Source organism: Homalodisca vitripennis, chromosome 2 (assembly GCF_021130785.1).
Source record: "Homalodisca vitripennis isolate AUS2020 chromosome 2, UT_GWSS_2.1, whole genome shotgun sequence".
Taxonomy (NCBI): Eukaryota; Metazoa; Arthropoda; class Insecta; order Hemiptera; family Cicadellidae; genus Homalodisca; species Homalodisca vitripennis.
This window is the reverse complement of record NC_060208.1, coordinates 127,702,642-127,715,776: the sequence shown is the minus strand read 5'-3', so window position 1 is coordinate 127,715,776 and position 13,135 is coordinate 127,702,642. Positions and strand designations below refer to the sequence as shown.

The window sequence follows — 13,135 nt, the reverse complement described above, 5'->3', positions numbered from 1 at the left end:
GACAATGCACCTGCCCACTCTGCACATCTAATTCAGAATGTTCTCGCTAAAAACAACACACCACTGGTTCGCCAAGCTCCATACTCTCCTGACATGGCTCCCTGCGACTTCTGGTTATTTTATAAGCTGAAAATGCCCCTGAAAGAAACTTGGCAGCTCCATCACGACAATGCACCAGCCCACTCTGCACATCTAATTCAGAATGTTCTCGCTAAAAACAACACACCACTGGTTCGCCAAGCTCCATACTCTCCTGACATGGCTCCCTGCGACTTCTGGCTATTTTATAAGCTGAAAATGCCCCTGAAAGAAACTTAATTTCAAGAAAGAGAAGACATTAAACAGAATACGACGGTCAAGCTTAACAGCATTCCAAAAGATGCATTCAGAAATGTTTTGAACAGTGGCAGAAGCGCTGGAAGAAGTGTGTGCACCTTACTACTTTGAAGGGGATTAGAGGTTTGTAGCTCTAGTCCAACAAAAGCACTTTTAATTGACTAAAGTCCGATCATTTTTGAACAGTCCTCATACACAATTATAGTACGAGGAATAAACATTTGTTTAATTTATTGTCTATCAGACTTCAAAAATGTAGTAGTGGTAATTTAAATAAGAAAATAAAATTGTTTAATAAATTGCCAGAAGCAGCCTGGACAGTAAATAGTAGTCGCTTTAAGCCTACTTTAAGTAAATGGTTGAAAGCAGAAGCATTTTATTCCATTGCTGATTATTTAAACTGTGATATTAGTAAATTAAGTTTTTAATTTGTATGTCTATGTACCCATTTAGTTTGTGTGTGTTGTGTTTAAATAAAAAATCTTACCTTTTTTATTTTATATATAATTATAACTTACTTGGTTTTAATTTACTTTTGGTATTCAAATAACTTGGCATCACCAGAGAACCTGAATTTTTAGTTACTCACATTAGTTAGTTTACTAATAGTAGTGATTTAAACATGTATTATTACAATAACAAAATATTCTTTACTAAATTACAAAAAAAGAAAAACTATGTGTGTCAACGCTAATGTTGTTTTTGAGTTTGTTAAAGACCCCATATAAAAAGACTTTAGGGGACGAAAAAAGTATAATATTTTTTTAATAGGTTTATTTAACTTTATAAAACAATATAAATACACAAAATGTAATGAAATGTTGAACGAAATTTTACTATCGTGTATAATATTATATTATAGTGTATTATATGTATAGTATAGTTAAAATAGTCATAGTCATAGTCATAGTCATATTTCTTTATTAACATATTCTTCAAGAACAGTAATAGAGTCACAATGTTAACAAATTACATAATTGATATTAATAAATAATCAATACAAGATGTCAGAGCCTCCAAATCTTCCTTGTTTACTTCTGTGAATTCTTCGATTGTGTATATTGGGTGGTCCACCAGGAAGTTGTGAAGACATCTTTTCAAGGCAGCTCCCTTGAGGTTTTTCACAGCTTGTGGCAGGAGGTTCCTCAGCTTCCTACCAATGTAGGATGGTTTTTCCTCGAAAAGTGATGTCCGATGTAGAGGTAGTGTGTAATTTCCTGCATGGCAATGTGTTATGTGTATGAAGGGTTTTCCTGTTTGTACATGCAGTTGGTCAACATGCAAAATTACTTCTTGTATGTAGAGTGCAGTAATTGTCATAATTCCCAAGGTTTTTAAATGCTTGTCGGCAGCTCTGTTGGTGTTCGAGTTCCGCTAGGGTTTCGGATAGCTTTTTTTCTGCAGGAGTAGTACTCTGTTCAGGTTTCCTGCAGAGGATCCACCCCAAACAGCAAGTCCATACCTCACATGAGTTTCCACCAAAGCATAGTAAGCTGTTTTTGCTGCCTTCCAAGTTGCCGATACATTTTATTCGGCGTACTACATATATACCAGTGCTGATTTTTTTTGCAAACCTGGTTTACATGCTCAGTCCACGTAAGTTTGTGGTCAATAGTTACGCCAAGGAATTTGATATGGTCTTTTCTTGATACATCAAGTGGGTTAGGGATATGGTCCTTCCTCTTGGCTGAAGTTGATGTGAACTGTCTTCGATGGATTCATGGCTAGATCATTCCTTCTGCAGTAATTGAGGGCTTTACTGAGAGAGCTTGTGGCACTTTCGTACACTCCTTCAGCAGAGTCATTCTTAATCAACAATGTTGTATCGTCTGCATACATCACACAAGTGGTATTGTGATCACGTATATAAGCTGGGAAGTCATTCACAAATAAGACAAAGAGAACTGGGCCCAAAACAGATCCTTGCAGGTACTCCGCGGGTAAACAGGTAGTGGATTGGATTGATGTGAAGTAGTTACACCATAAATGGTAGTTTGTAGCTCGACTATTTGAGATCGGCCTGTGAGGTAACTTACAAACCATTTGTTAGCTGTGTCTCTGATTCCTAATGATGTTTTAATTTCTTTGAGATGATGTCGTGGCCCAGGCAATCAAACGCCTTGCTGTAGTCAAGAAAGAGTGCAGATACGTATTGTTCTTTGTCTATTTGGTCAATAAACATGTTCAACAAGGCTGATGATGGGCAGAGCTGGTTGATTTTCCTTTCAAAAATCCATGTTGCTTTTCGGTTATCAGATTTTCTTGTTTTAGGTGAGCCATGAGTCTGTGTAAAGCTATTTTTTCTATGATTTTTGAGAATGTTGAGATTTAGAGAGATGGGACGGTAATTTTGGAACTTCCCAGTGTTTGAACCTTTTTTATGTTTGGGGTTATACTTTAGAGAGCTTAAGGGCTGTAGGGAACTCACCAAGGCTGAAGGACTTATTAATTATGCTGACTAAAGGCGGCATTAGCTCTTCAGAGCAGTGTTTTTCACAATTTTAGAAGAATATTCATCCACTCCACTTGAAGATTTTGATTTTAGGGCATTTATGATGTTCCGTACTTCATTGAATGCATGTTGGGGTTAGATATAGAAGATTTATCAACATAGTTAAGTGGAGTTTCGTAATTTTCATTATCATCTGCGTCCCCTGGGGAGCAGTTATTCTGTTTCAGCGTCAATTTCTGCTACTTCTGTGAAGAAGGTGTTAAAGTGGTCTTGCAGTTTGTGTGGGGTTGTTGTCCACATGTTTCCCATTCACTGAGAGACATATGTTTGGCTGTAGTTGATGTTTTCCTCTTCTTTCATTGTTTATGACATTCCCAAAGAGCTTTACTTTTGTTGTCAGCCGAGTTGATTGAAGTCAGCATTAGCATTTTTTCTTATTTCTCTAAGTTTTTTATCATAATTTTTCTTTTTTTACCACCATATCTTCTTTGTCTTGGGTATTTCCTGTGGTCTCAAATTTGTGCAGGGGCTTTTAGAAAGTCATTTTTAAGGTCCTTTGGCCTCGTTGTCATATTACACATGTTTCCTTTTGTGTTTTTTTACTACATTTTTTTTTAGTAGGACAGGCAATGTCTAGCGTTGCTTGGAGAGTTCTATGAAAGATGTGTTGTATGCTTGCTCTGCATCTGGGGCCATATAGACAGCGTTCCAGTTTTATTCATTAGGAGAGATTTTTATCTGGTCTATATTAGAATAACAAAAGTTTCTCTTGAGAATGATCTGTGGAGGGATGTTTACTCTCCAGTCATATATTTTTTATAATTTGAGCAGTATGGTCAGAAAGTCCAGTTTCAAGTATGGCTGTGCCAATGTTGTCCTAGATTATGTTTGTGCATATGAAGTCAATTGATGGTGGCAGTGCTATGTGTGATACGTGTTGCAGGAAGTGGCAGTCTTCGGATGTTATGGGTGTGTAGTTTCATCTTCTAGGATAGTGTTGTCTAGGGTTGTTTTCATCCTGTCGATGTTTATGTCTCCAGCAAGCATGATTGATTTACTGTGTGCTTGAGTATATTCTAAGATGTTGGATAAGGCATTTACACCGGCTCGTACATTCTCTTTGGGAGATCGATATACCCCAAGAATGTGTATGTATTTACCCATGGATTTCAATTACTGCCATGGCTGCTTCACAGTTTAAATTCTTGGCAGAGGTGGGATATGTCAGTTGCTGTTATGCAGTTTTTGAGGGTTTCTTTGGCATATATGGCAACACCACCAAGCTTATGATTTTTCTCTGCAGTATTCTGCTATGAGAAAGTACCCTTCAATTTTTGTATTCTCTATTTCTATTTTTTTCAGGCCATGTTCAGTAAGCACTAGTATATTGGGGTCAATGTCATTAAGAAGGTGGTTAAGTCTGTCTAATTTTTTGTCTAGTCCACGGATGTTTTGGTGTAGTATTTTTAGGTTACTTAGGTTTGTTTTAGATTTGAGTTTATAATATACCTGTTTTTGAATTTGATCTTTTTTCTGTTGGGTTTGGTCTAAAAAATGGTGGTTGTTTTTTTGGCTTGTATTTTCAGTTACTGTCGTCAGATGGGGTGATAGAGACTTTTCGTTAGTAGTGGTAAGTTCTTGTGTTGCCTTATAGTGTTCAAATATACTTGTCGAAAAAAGTCCTGGTATGTTTCATTGGGTGCTTTAAGTTTAGCTGTAAAAGGTGGTGACTTATTTGATTTCTGAGCTGGTTTTTTGTAATCTTTAGACTCCGGCATTGTACAAATATTTTCTCTGTGAAACATGGCTTCCACTTCGATCACTTCAAAGTCTCCTTTTGTCCCTTGGTATGCATGTGGGAATTGGTCGCTGTTTATCTGATATGGTTAGGACTGGGTTGTTGTAAGGTTCTTTGGGTAGGTTTGTTTGCTCTTTAATTTTTTGTACTTTGTAAAGAGATACTAAATTTATTTTTGGAATTCCCATTAATCTTTTGTTTTTTTAAAGAGTTATGAGATTGGTTTACAGCTTCCCTTTTCTTTTAATTTGTTAGATTTTCTGCCACGGTTTTGACTATCTAGGTTTAAACGGTTAAGTTTTTTGCTCTAGAAGATAGTGATTATTTTTTAGTTTGAACAATCTCTGTTACCAGTGGGGTTGATTCAGCTACTGAAAATGGTGGGGAGTCTGTTTGTGTACCAGCTTCTTCAAGAACCTTTTCTTGGGACATATTTTCTTGGGTTTTTAAACGTTTTTTTTTTTTTAATTAATATTTCTTTAGATAGCTCTTTAATCTTTTGTTCATAGTCATTTAGAACTTGTGCTTGTCGTCTATCGTGGTCTTCAAAGATTTGTTGTGTAATCAATAAGTAGTTGCTTTTCTTTTCCAAGTTGCCTATCCATATCAGAAATTTTTTGTTGAAAATTTTCTACTCTTGAGAGATTAAGTTTTCTTCCTCTCGGCTGTAATCTTCAATTTTAGCCTCCATACTGTTTTAGCAAGAAGTTTTAACCTTAGATTGTCTTCTTTGAGGGCCTCGTTTTCTTTAAGCAGTGCTTTTCCCAATTTTGCTGCCATGATTAGACTGTCTTCCCCATTTTGCAGTTCACTTTCAATTAAGCTTTCAATAAAACATTAATAGATATAAAAAGATCTCAAATTAGCCATCACGGTGTTCTAGGTAACGTCAACGTGTGGTACGTTTTGAAACACGTATCCGGGTGCAGGTTCGGCCGGGCGGTGCATGTCTCGCACACATAAATGGTCTCCTTGCGTAAACCGTTGCGTGTACACACAACACATCTTCCCAATACGTCAAAATCCAACTTGACAACGTACGCAGAACAGTTCCACTCGCAGTCTGTGAACGAATTAAACCGGCGAGTTAGTTCGTCAATAGCGCTAGTGTCTGGCAAAACAGGCAGTGGCATGGGTAGTGCGCCGCCATTTTGCAGGTTGGAGAACAACCGGGAGGCAGGGACAACTATTACTGTGTTTTTCTTTTGAGGAATTTATGCTCCAGCAGCTGCTGCACTCCACCGGCAAAACTGGGAACTACTTACTCCCAATAATAAACTCAATGTTTAAAAGCGAATATATTTGTCAACAGCGTTTTTAGCAAAGTATAAATTGGCGGTTATATTTGTGGGCAACAGCGCGCAAAGGGTTAAGTGTCTTGTTTTTTTTTTCAATGTGTTTTTGTAAACAATGTTTTAATACATAAAAAGTGTTTGTTGTTAATTTAAATGTTATATAGCAATAGAGAACTTTTTTTAACCAACGTTTCAAATTTTACTGCCTACCATAAACAACAAAATTATTATGTTATAACCAAACTCTTACAATTTCACAAAAATTAATTATTACCACTAGGCCTGCAGAGACCAGTATTAACTTCTAGATAACCCTTATATAAAGATACAATGGTGCTTGTTACCTCTATGAAGTGAGATCTTGCTCAGCCCGAAGTCCGTCAGTTTGAGGTGACCAGACTGAGCCAGGAGCATGTTGTCAGGTTTCAGATCTCTGTGCACGATCCCATGACTGAACAGATATAATGGCATTAGACAAATCAATATTTTTTTTAAGTCATTTTCAAATTTAAAAATTGCCATTTTAATTTTTTAAACTGTTTATAGTTATTATACATATTCTGTAATTCAAAGATCACCATACTATATTAAAAATTAAGATGGTAGCTAGCAAATGAATTTATAATCATTAAAAATCTAATAAGTGTCTCCCTTTGTAAAAGTACAAGTAGAGCCCTGGTGTACTTAAAAATTTTAGTTTCCATAAAAAATTTGCCTGCATTAAAAGTAGAAAACCCAGATAATTTTGTAACCTACCTGAAATTAAAATGTAAATTATTAAGTTTTTATATTAGTTATAGCTTGAAACAGGTTTTACAGTGAAATACAAAAAGAATAGTTTTTGGTTATAAGAAATTATACACAAAATGCAATAATTTTTCTTAAGGAAATGAAATTTTTTATAAGTAAAAAACATTTCATTCCCTGCAATAATCATTCATATATATATATATATATATATATATATATATGATTCAATGTTTTATTGAAATTAAATTAGGCTATTGCCACTTATACAAATTTAATGAATGTGTGTGTGTATATATATATATATATATATATATATATATATATATATATATATATATACATATAGTTTAATAATGTACATCATTATATTCAACCATTATTTTTAGGATCTGATTATAAATACTTCTAAATTCTACTTTCAATACTTACAAATCTTGGAATGATCCTTAAAGTAGAGTTTTGAGAAAATAAAAGTTGAAATATTTATCTTACAAATCTTAAATACTAATGGTAATTTGAATTCACTTAATGGTAATTAAGCTGAATGGATTTTTTTTATTATATATTATATTTTTTATTTATTATATATTTTTATTTACTAAAGTGGTGTATCTTTACAAAACATTCAATCAGTATTAAACTGAAGTACGATAAAAAATAATACGAATAGTACAAAATAATATAAACATTTTCACTATCAAGTAACGTGGTCTTTGGTGATCAGAGACAATCATTCATGTTTTGAAAACTGCTCCTTTTGCTTACAGGCATTCCAAACCAACTGAAATACTTCAGAAACATTTTAATATGAAACAGAAGATTATTATAAAAACTGCTGATAAATGTTTAATATAATACCTCTCCAACATGCAAAAATAACAAGATTCATATTTAAAGTTACCAATAACAACATAGTTACCGAACACCATCAAATGTAGCAGTTTAATGTTGAGAATTCCTTTTAAATGTCTACCACTAGAATCCTGCTCAACTTTGGTGGCACACTATTGTTATAACTATTTACAAGATTTTAAGTTATGATTCTAATTTGATTCTTAACACTTTTAGTACCTGTTTCGATTCACAGATCTAACTGGTTATAGAGTTGCTCTCATAGTTGGACATTTTAAACGTATTGCAGCAGTCAGTGTGTAATGTTTTCACAGGCATTACTAACTTTCTAACGGTGAGCAGTGGTGCTGACTGCTACGTCTGATCATCACGACCAAAACATATTGCAGCGGTCGGTGTTTTAAGACCTTTAACTGAACCAACAATTCTTACCTGAGAAGATTAGCAGGTTTTGTTAATTTACCACGGTCAGTGTGACACCTACCTGTTTAAAAGCTCTTTGTGCCAGACTGCATAGGCAACATCATAAAATTTTAGTAAGAAAAAAGTTCTTGTATGTTCTACAAAGCTCAAGGCACGTACTTCGATTTAATATTGTGTGGAAATAACTGGAGTTCAAAAGATGTTTTTAACGTAATCTTTTTGCTCTGTTATGGACATAAGTTTATTTACCTTTTAAACTTTTTATACAGTGCATTCAATCTTTTTATAATGCAACATGAAAGAGATTTAAAAAAGGAACATTGGGTGATATTTCTGAAAAATATGAATTATCTGAAGATATGATGAGATTGTACATTAGTAAATTAAATTGGTTTAACATTGCAAAATATCCAAATTTGTCTTCAGAATTCACTAAAGAAAATATTCATTATCAATTGAAAGAACCCATGTCTGTTATTTGTTGTTATCAATACTTGAGTCCAGAATTTTTTAAAGAATTTAAAGATTCAGTTGATTGGAATAATATTATGACCGTGGAGATAATCCTATGCAAATTTTATTAAAATATGTAGCTGAAATTGAAAAATTTAAAGAAGAAAATCCTGAATGTGATACAGTTGATCAACTATAATAAAAAATTACGATATCCTGAAGAAATGTTATTAGAATCTTTATATAAACTTGTTATATTCTTTAGAAATTTTATTTAAAAAGTCTTGAAATTTCTTCTAAATAAATTATGGATTACCAAAAGTATTCAGGGGATATTGAGAGGGCTGACTTAAAAATGTATATAAAATTAGTAAGCACAATTTGAACAAGCCAAATAAAAAGACTGAGTTTAATATTGATTTTGGAGATAATTTTTGCTTGCCTAATTTCCAGTTTTATATTTGTGGAACTTTAAGAAAACAAGATGGTCAAGCATATCATGGAACAAATGATGTTAGATTAATTGGTAATTTCATACAATTGTTATTCTCTAAAATTTAAATAAGAAAACACAATAAATTGATAGAATAAATTGAAAATTGTGGTGAATTATGTACTATTAAAGGAACCATTTAATTTCTTATTCTACAAGTGATGTACTTTCAGATAATTTTGAATCAACTTTTAAATTTGGACAATTTGAAGCAGTTGGTAATTTATCACATTTTGGCTAGGTTTCTTTGAAAATATAAATTTTCCCATCTACAAAGGTGGATTTTACATTATTTTCATAAGAGCTGAAGATGATGATGCAATATTAAAAACAAAAACTGTAAATTACATACCAGTTGGAAAAATTATAACGAGTTTTTTTATTAGAGTTCGGATGATTGATTATAAATTCACGAGTAAAATTTGGTTGATTGATGAAATTAAAAAAGGTCAAAATATAATTTTTAATTTTCTAGATTGGAAATGTACTGAGCAAAAAGGTATTTCTGGACCAACTTGTTCATTCTATATCACAAATATTTATAGAAATATTTTCAATACGTGGGCGAGTTTTACCTTTCAGAGATATCAGGAAATTGGAGAATTACGAGGGGGTACCAAAAAAAAAACCGGAATTATTTTATAAAAATTATATATTATCAAATTTTTTTACAATACGACCTTATCTCAAAATAATCTCCATTACAACTAATACACTTGTCCCGACGGTATTTCCATTGATCAAAACATTTTTTGTAGTCATCTTTAGAAATGGCTGCAAGCTCGAGCTTCGTTTTTTTTCTTAACCTCTTCAACGCTGTCAAATCGTTGACCTTTCAAGCCTCTTTTCATGTGTGGAAATAAAAAAAAAGTCGCATGGAGCGAGGTCAGGCGAGTAAGGTGCGTGGGGCAGCGAAACCATGCTATTTTTGGTTAAAAACTGCCTAACTGAGATGGCTGTGTGTGCCGGTGCGTTGTCGTGGTGGAAGAACCAGTCTCCAGTCTGCCACAAATCGGGTCTTTTCTGGCGAACACTGTTGCGCAATCTTCTTAAAATCTCCAAATAAAATGTTTGGTTGACAGTCTGACCTGGAGGAACAAACTCAGAATGAACAATGCCTTTAGCATCAAAAAAGCAAATAAACATGGTTTTGATGTTTGATTTGACTTGCCGACATTTTTTTGGACGAGGTGAAGATGGCGACTTCCATTGGCTTGACTGTTGCTTTGTTTCTGGGTCATAACCATAGCACCATGACTCATCACCAGTAATTACCTTTTCCAGAAAATCGGGATCATTTTCGAGATGTTCTTTCAGAAGGCGGCAAGTTTCAACTCGATGTGCCTTTTGATGGTCAGTCAGAAGTCGAGGAACAAATTTGGCAGCAACCCTTTTCAGTCCTAAATCTCCTGTTAAAATTCGCTGAACCGAGATCCAAGTTAACCCACTACTCTCTGATAGTTCCTCAATTGTCTGTCGACGGTCGGTGAGCACAAGTTCACGAATTTTCTCAACATTTTCGTCCGTTCGAGAGGTTGATGGACGTCCAGAACGAGGTTTGTCTTCAATCGACATGTCGCCATTTTTAAATCGAGCGAACCACTCGTAGACCTGAGTTTTCCCCATAGCATCATCTTTGTAAGCTGTATTCAACATTAAAATAGTTTCTGCAGCATTTTTACCAAGTAAAAAAGAAAATTTCACAGCTGCACGTTGTTCACTTAAACTTGCCATGACAAAAAACGAAACAAGAACAAAACAGGGTTAGCGAAAACAGTCACTACGAATGAACAGAATGCATTAGGACAACGGAACTGGGGTCATTGAGCTCGCAATGGGTTGCGCGACACACGCCTAGCGGCAGGAATGTGTACTACACGCTGCCGGCTGCCAGCAATACAATTCCGGTTACTTTTGGGTACCCCCTCGTAGTGATGAGTGAGTGAGTGAGAGTTTTGCCTTTTATATATAGAGATGACACGTTATGTTAATAGGCATATTGACAACTTTGGGTTGACAACACCGCTCATGAGAGACAATTAGAAAAAGCGCCAAGTACTACGTAACAACTTTGAGTGTAAAAATATGTAACAAATATCATTGGCAAACTTTTACATTGAGGAAGTCCAAGTTTAGTTTTCTTTGAGGAAGTAGAATCTTGGAATTATTTTCTCTTTGGAGTTACAGACAGCTCTCAAACTTTTTACAAGATAACCTATAAATACAAATGTTCAGTTCTGCGTTTATTGTGATTATTTACTAAATGAGGTGGATTTTGATTATGACTATTAAATCGGTATCTAAGTAAACAAAGGTCTGAAACACTGGAACCGTAAATTCGCACAATAATTTGAGATGGCTGATCCAGTTTTCATCCAAAAACAAATTAAGGATAATACAGAAGATTTACATAATTTTGTCAGAGATTTGAAGCTTTGGGAAGAAGAAATGAAGAGGAAAGACCGACAACTTTCAAATGATCAAAAAGAAGAGGTGAGACAGTAATAATTAATTTTCCTTTTAGGTAAAATGCAAGTTCAAATTTTTATTTTAACTACAATTATTCTAATGGCAATTCTATTTGAGTGGTTGAGTTAGCCTAACTAGTCTTTGGATAATTTTGGTCCTAAACATTAATTTGGATACAAATTTACACTATGGTAGCCTATCAGCCTCATCCTAAAAATGTTTATGTAATGTAAAATTAACATCTGTAGTAGCATAAGATGAGTTTCGTAATCCTAAGTTTGTTATTATAGGTTTTTAAACAGATAGACAGAATAATCGGGAATAATATCCTTCAAAGTTCAATAGTTTGGATGTAAACAAAATTAGAGTAAAATTGAATGGTTATTACTATTAGATGAATTACAATATTTAAACATTTCCTGTGGTCTTTTAAGAATTATTTATCAGATGTATCAAGGTTTTAAGAAAGTTTACTACAAAAATATGGAAATGTATTACAATCACAAAGAATGTGTAGTAAATAGGCCAATTTCTGTCATTGATACAATAAAGAGTTTGACAAATATTTCTGGTTAAAAAAACAAAATAATTATCAATATGGACTTTCAAAATGTTGTTACAAATGCGATTTGTTTTTTTTATTGTTTCTGAGAAATTTTTATCATATGGTGTAATTAAGAATGATATTAGAGAAATTCAATAAGTTGTTTGAAAAAATCGTGTTATTTTCTATATTATTCATTGGATAATTTTAAAATGTTACAGAATTGTTAAAGACATTAATAAAAGTATACATTTTAAATTTCATTAAAAAATTTGAAAAATGTTGATATTAGGAAAAATCTATTTCAAGGTCATCTTAAGGGTTGGACCGGGACGTGATGATTAAAAAAAAACTTTAATATTTACTGATCCTGTATACCATATTTCATAAAAAAAGCTCAAATAGTTCTCGAGATATGAGTTTTAAGATAAGGGATGATTGAGGTAGATTTTGAACATTTTGTTATTGTCATGAAATTTTAAGTAGAACTTGCTTTTTTAAGTTTAAGATTTTTCTGATACATTTTTTATTTTTCTATGAATAGTATGAAATAAGGTATGATTTCATCCTCTTGGATAAATTAAGTCAAAAGAGTTAAGTATTTAGTATATATGTAACAAATTTCATTAAAATCGGTCAATTAGTTTTTGAACTATAAGTTTTGAAAGAAATTTATGTTGGGTCAAGGCCGCATTCTACATGGAATACATTGTCATTGAAATGAAAGCATTACGTTGTTGGTATGGAAAGATTGTTTTGTATTAAATTACAAGTTTATTGAAGAAAAACAGTAATACATATTGGTTTCACAAATAATCAAATATCTCTCTTATTTTTAAACCTACAGAAGATTGTGATATATGAATTTGCATCGCCTTTTTACAAGAAATTCAATAATTTCATTAGTTTTTTTAAGCTATTAATAATAAATTTTATATCTGTTACAATGCAAATTATTATAACTTTTAATCAAAATATTGATTATTTGTTTTAATTTTGTATTACACAGCTTACGAATATTGAAGCAAACTTTATGAATTTGCATAACATTTAATGAACATTTGATTATTTTTTGGAGGTAGCAAAATGACACCGCAGACTAGAAACAAAGATTTAGTTATTTTTTAATATAAATCTATTTTTTAGTTAATTCCAATCAAAGAGTATAAAATATTCTTCTCAATATGTGAATACTTGAGTATTTTCATTTAAATTTTTGATAGTTTCCAAAATTATTTAATGTTTGACTTTATAGAGTTTTTTATAGTTT

General features: G+C 32.9%; 1 protein-coding gene across 2 annotated transcripts in view; it reads right to left on the bottom strand.

Annotated features, from left to right (window-relative positions):
* LOC124354710 (serine/threonine-protein kinase greatwall) overlaps positions 1-13,135 on the bottom strand; it is a 76,635-nt gene that overhangs the window by 37,142 nt on the left and 26,358 nt on the right. For both annotated transcript variants that reach the window (XM_046805366.1, XM_046805367.1), the window contains exon 6: positions 6,226-6,332. In XM_046805366.1, coding sequence (XP_046661322.1) covers positions 6,226-6,332 — 107 coding nt within the window. The remainder of the gene's footprint in view (positions 1-6,225; positions 6,333-13,135) is intronic.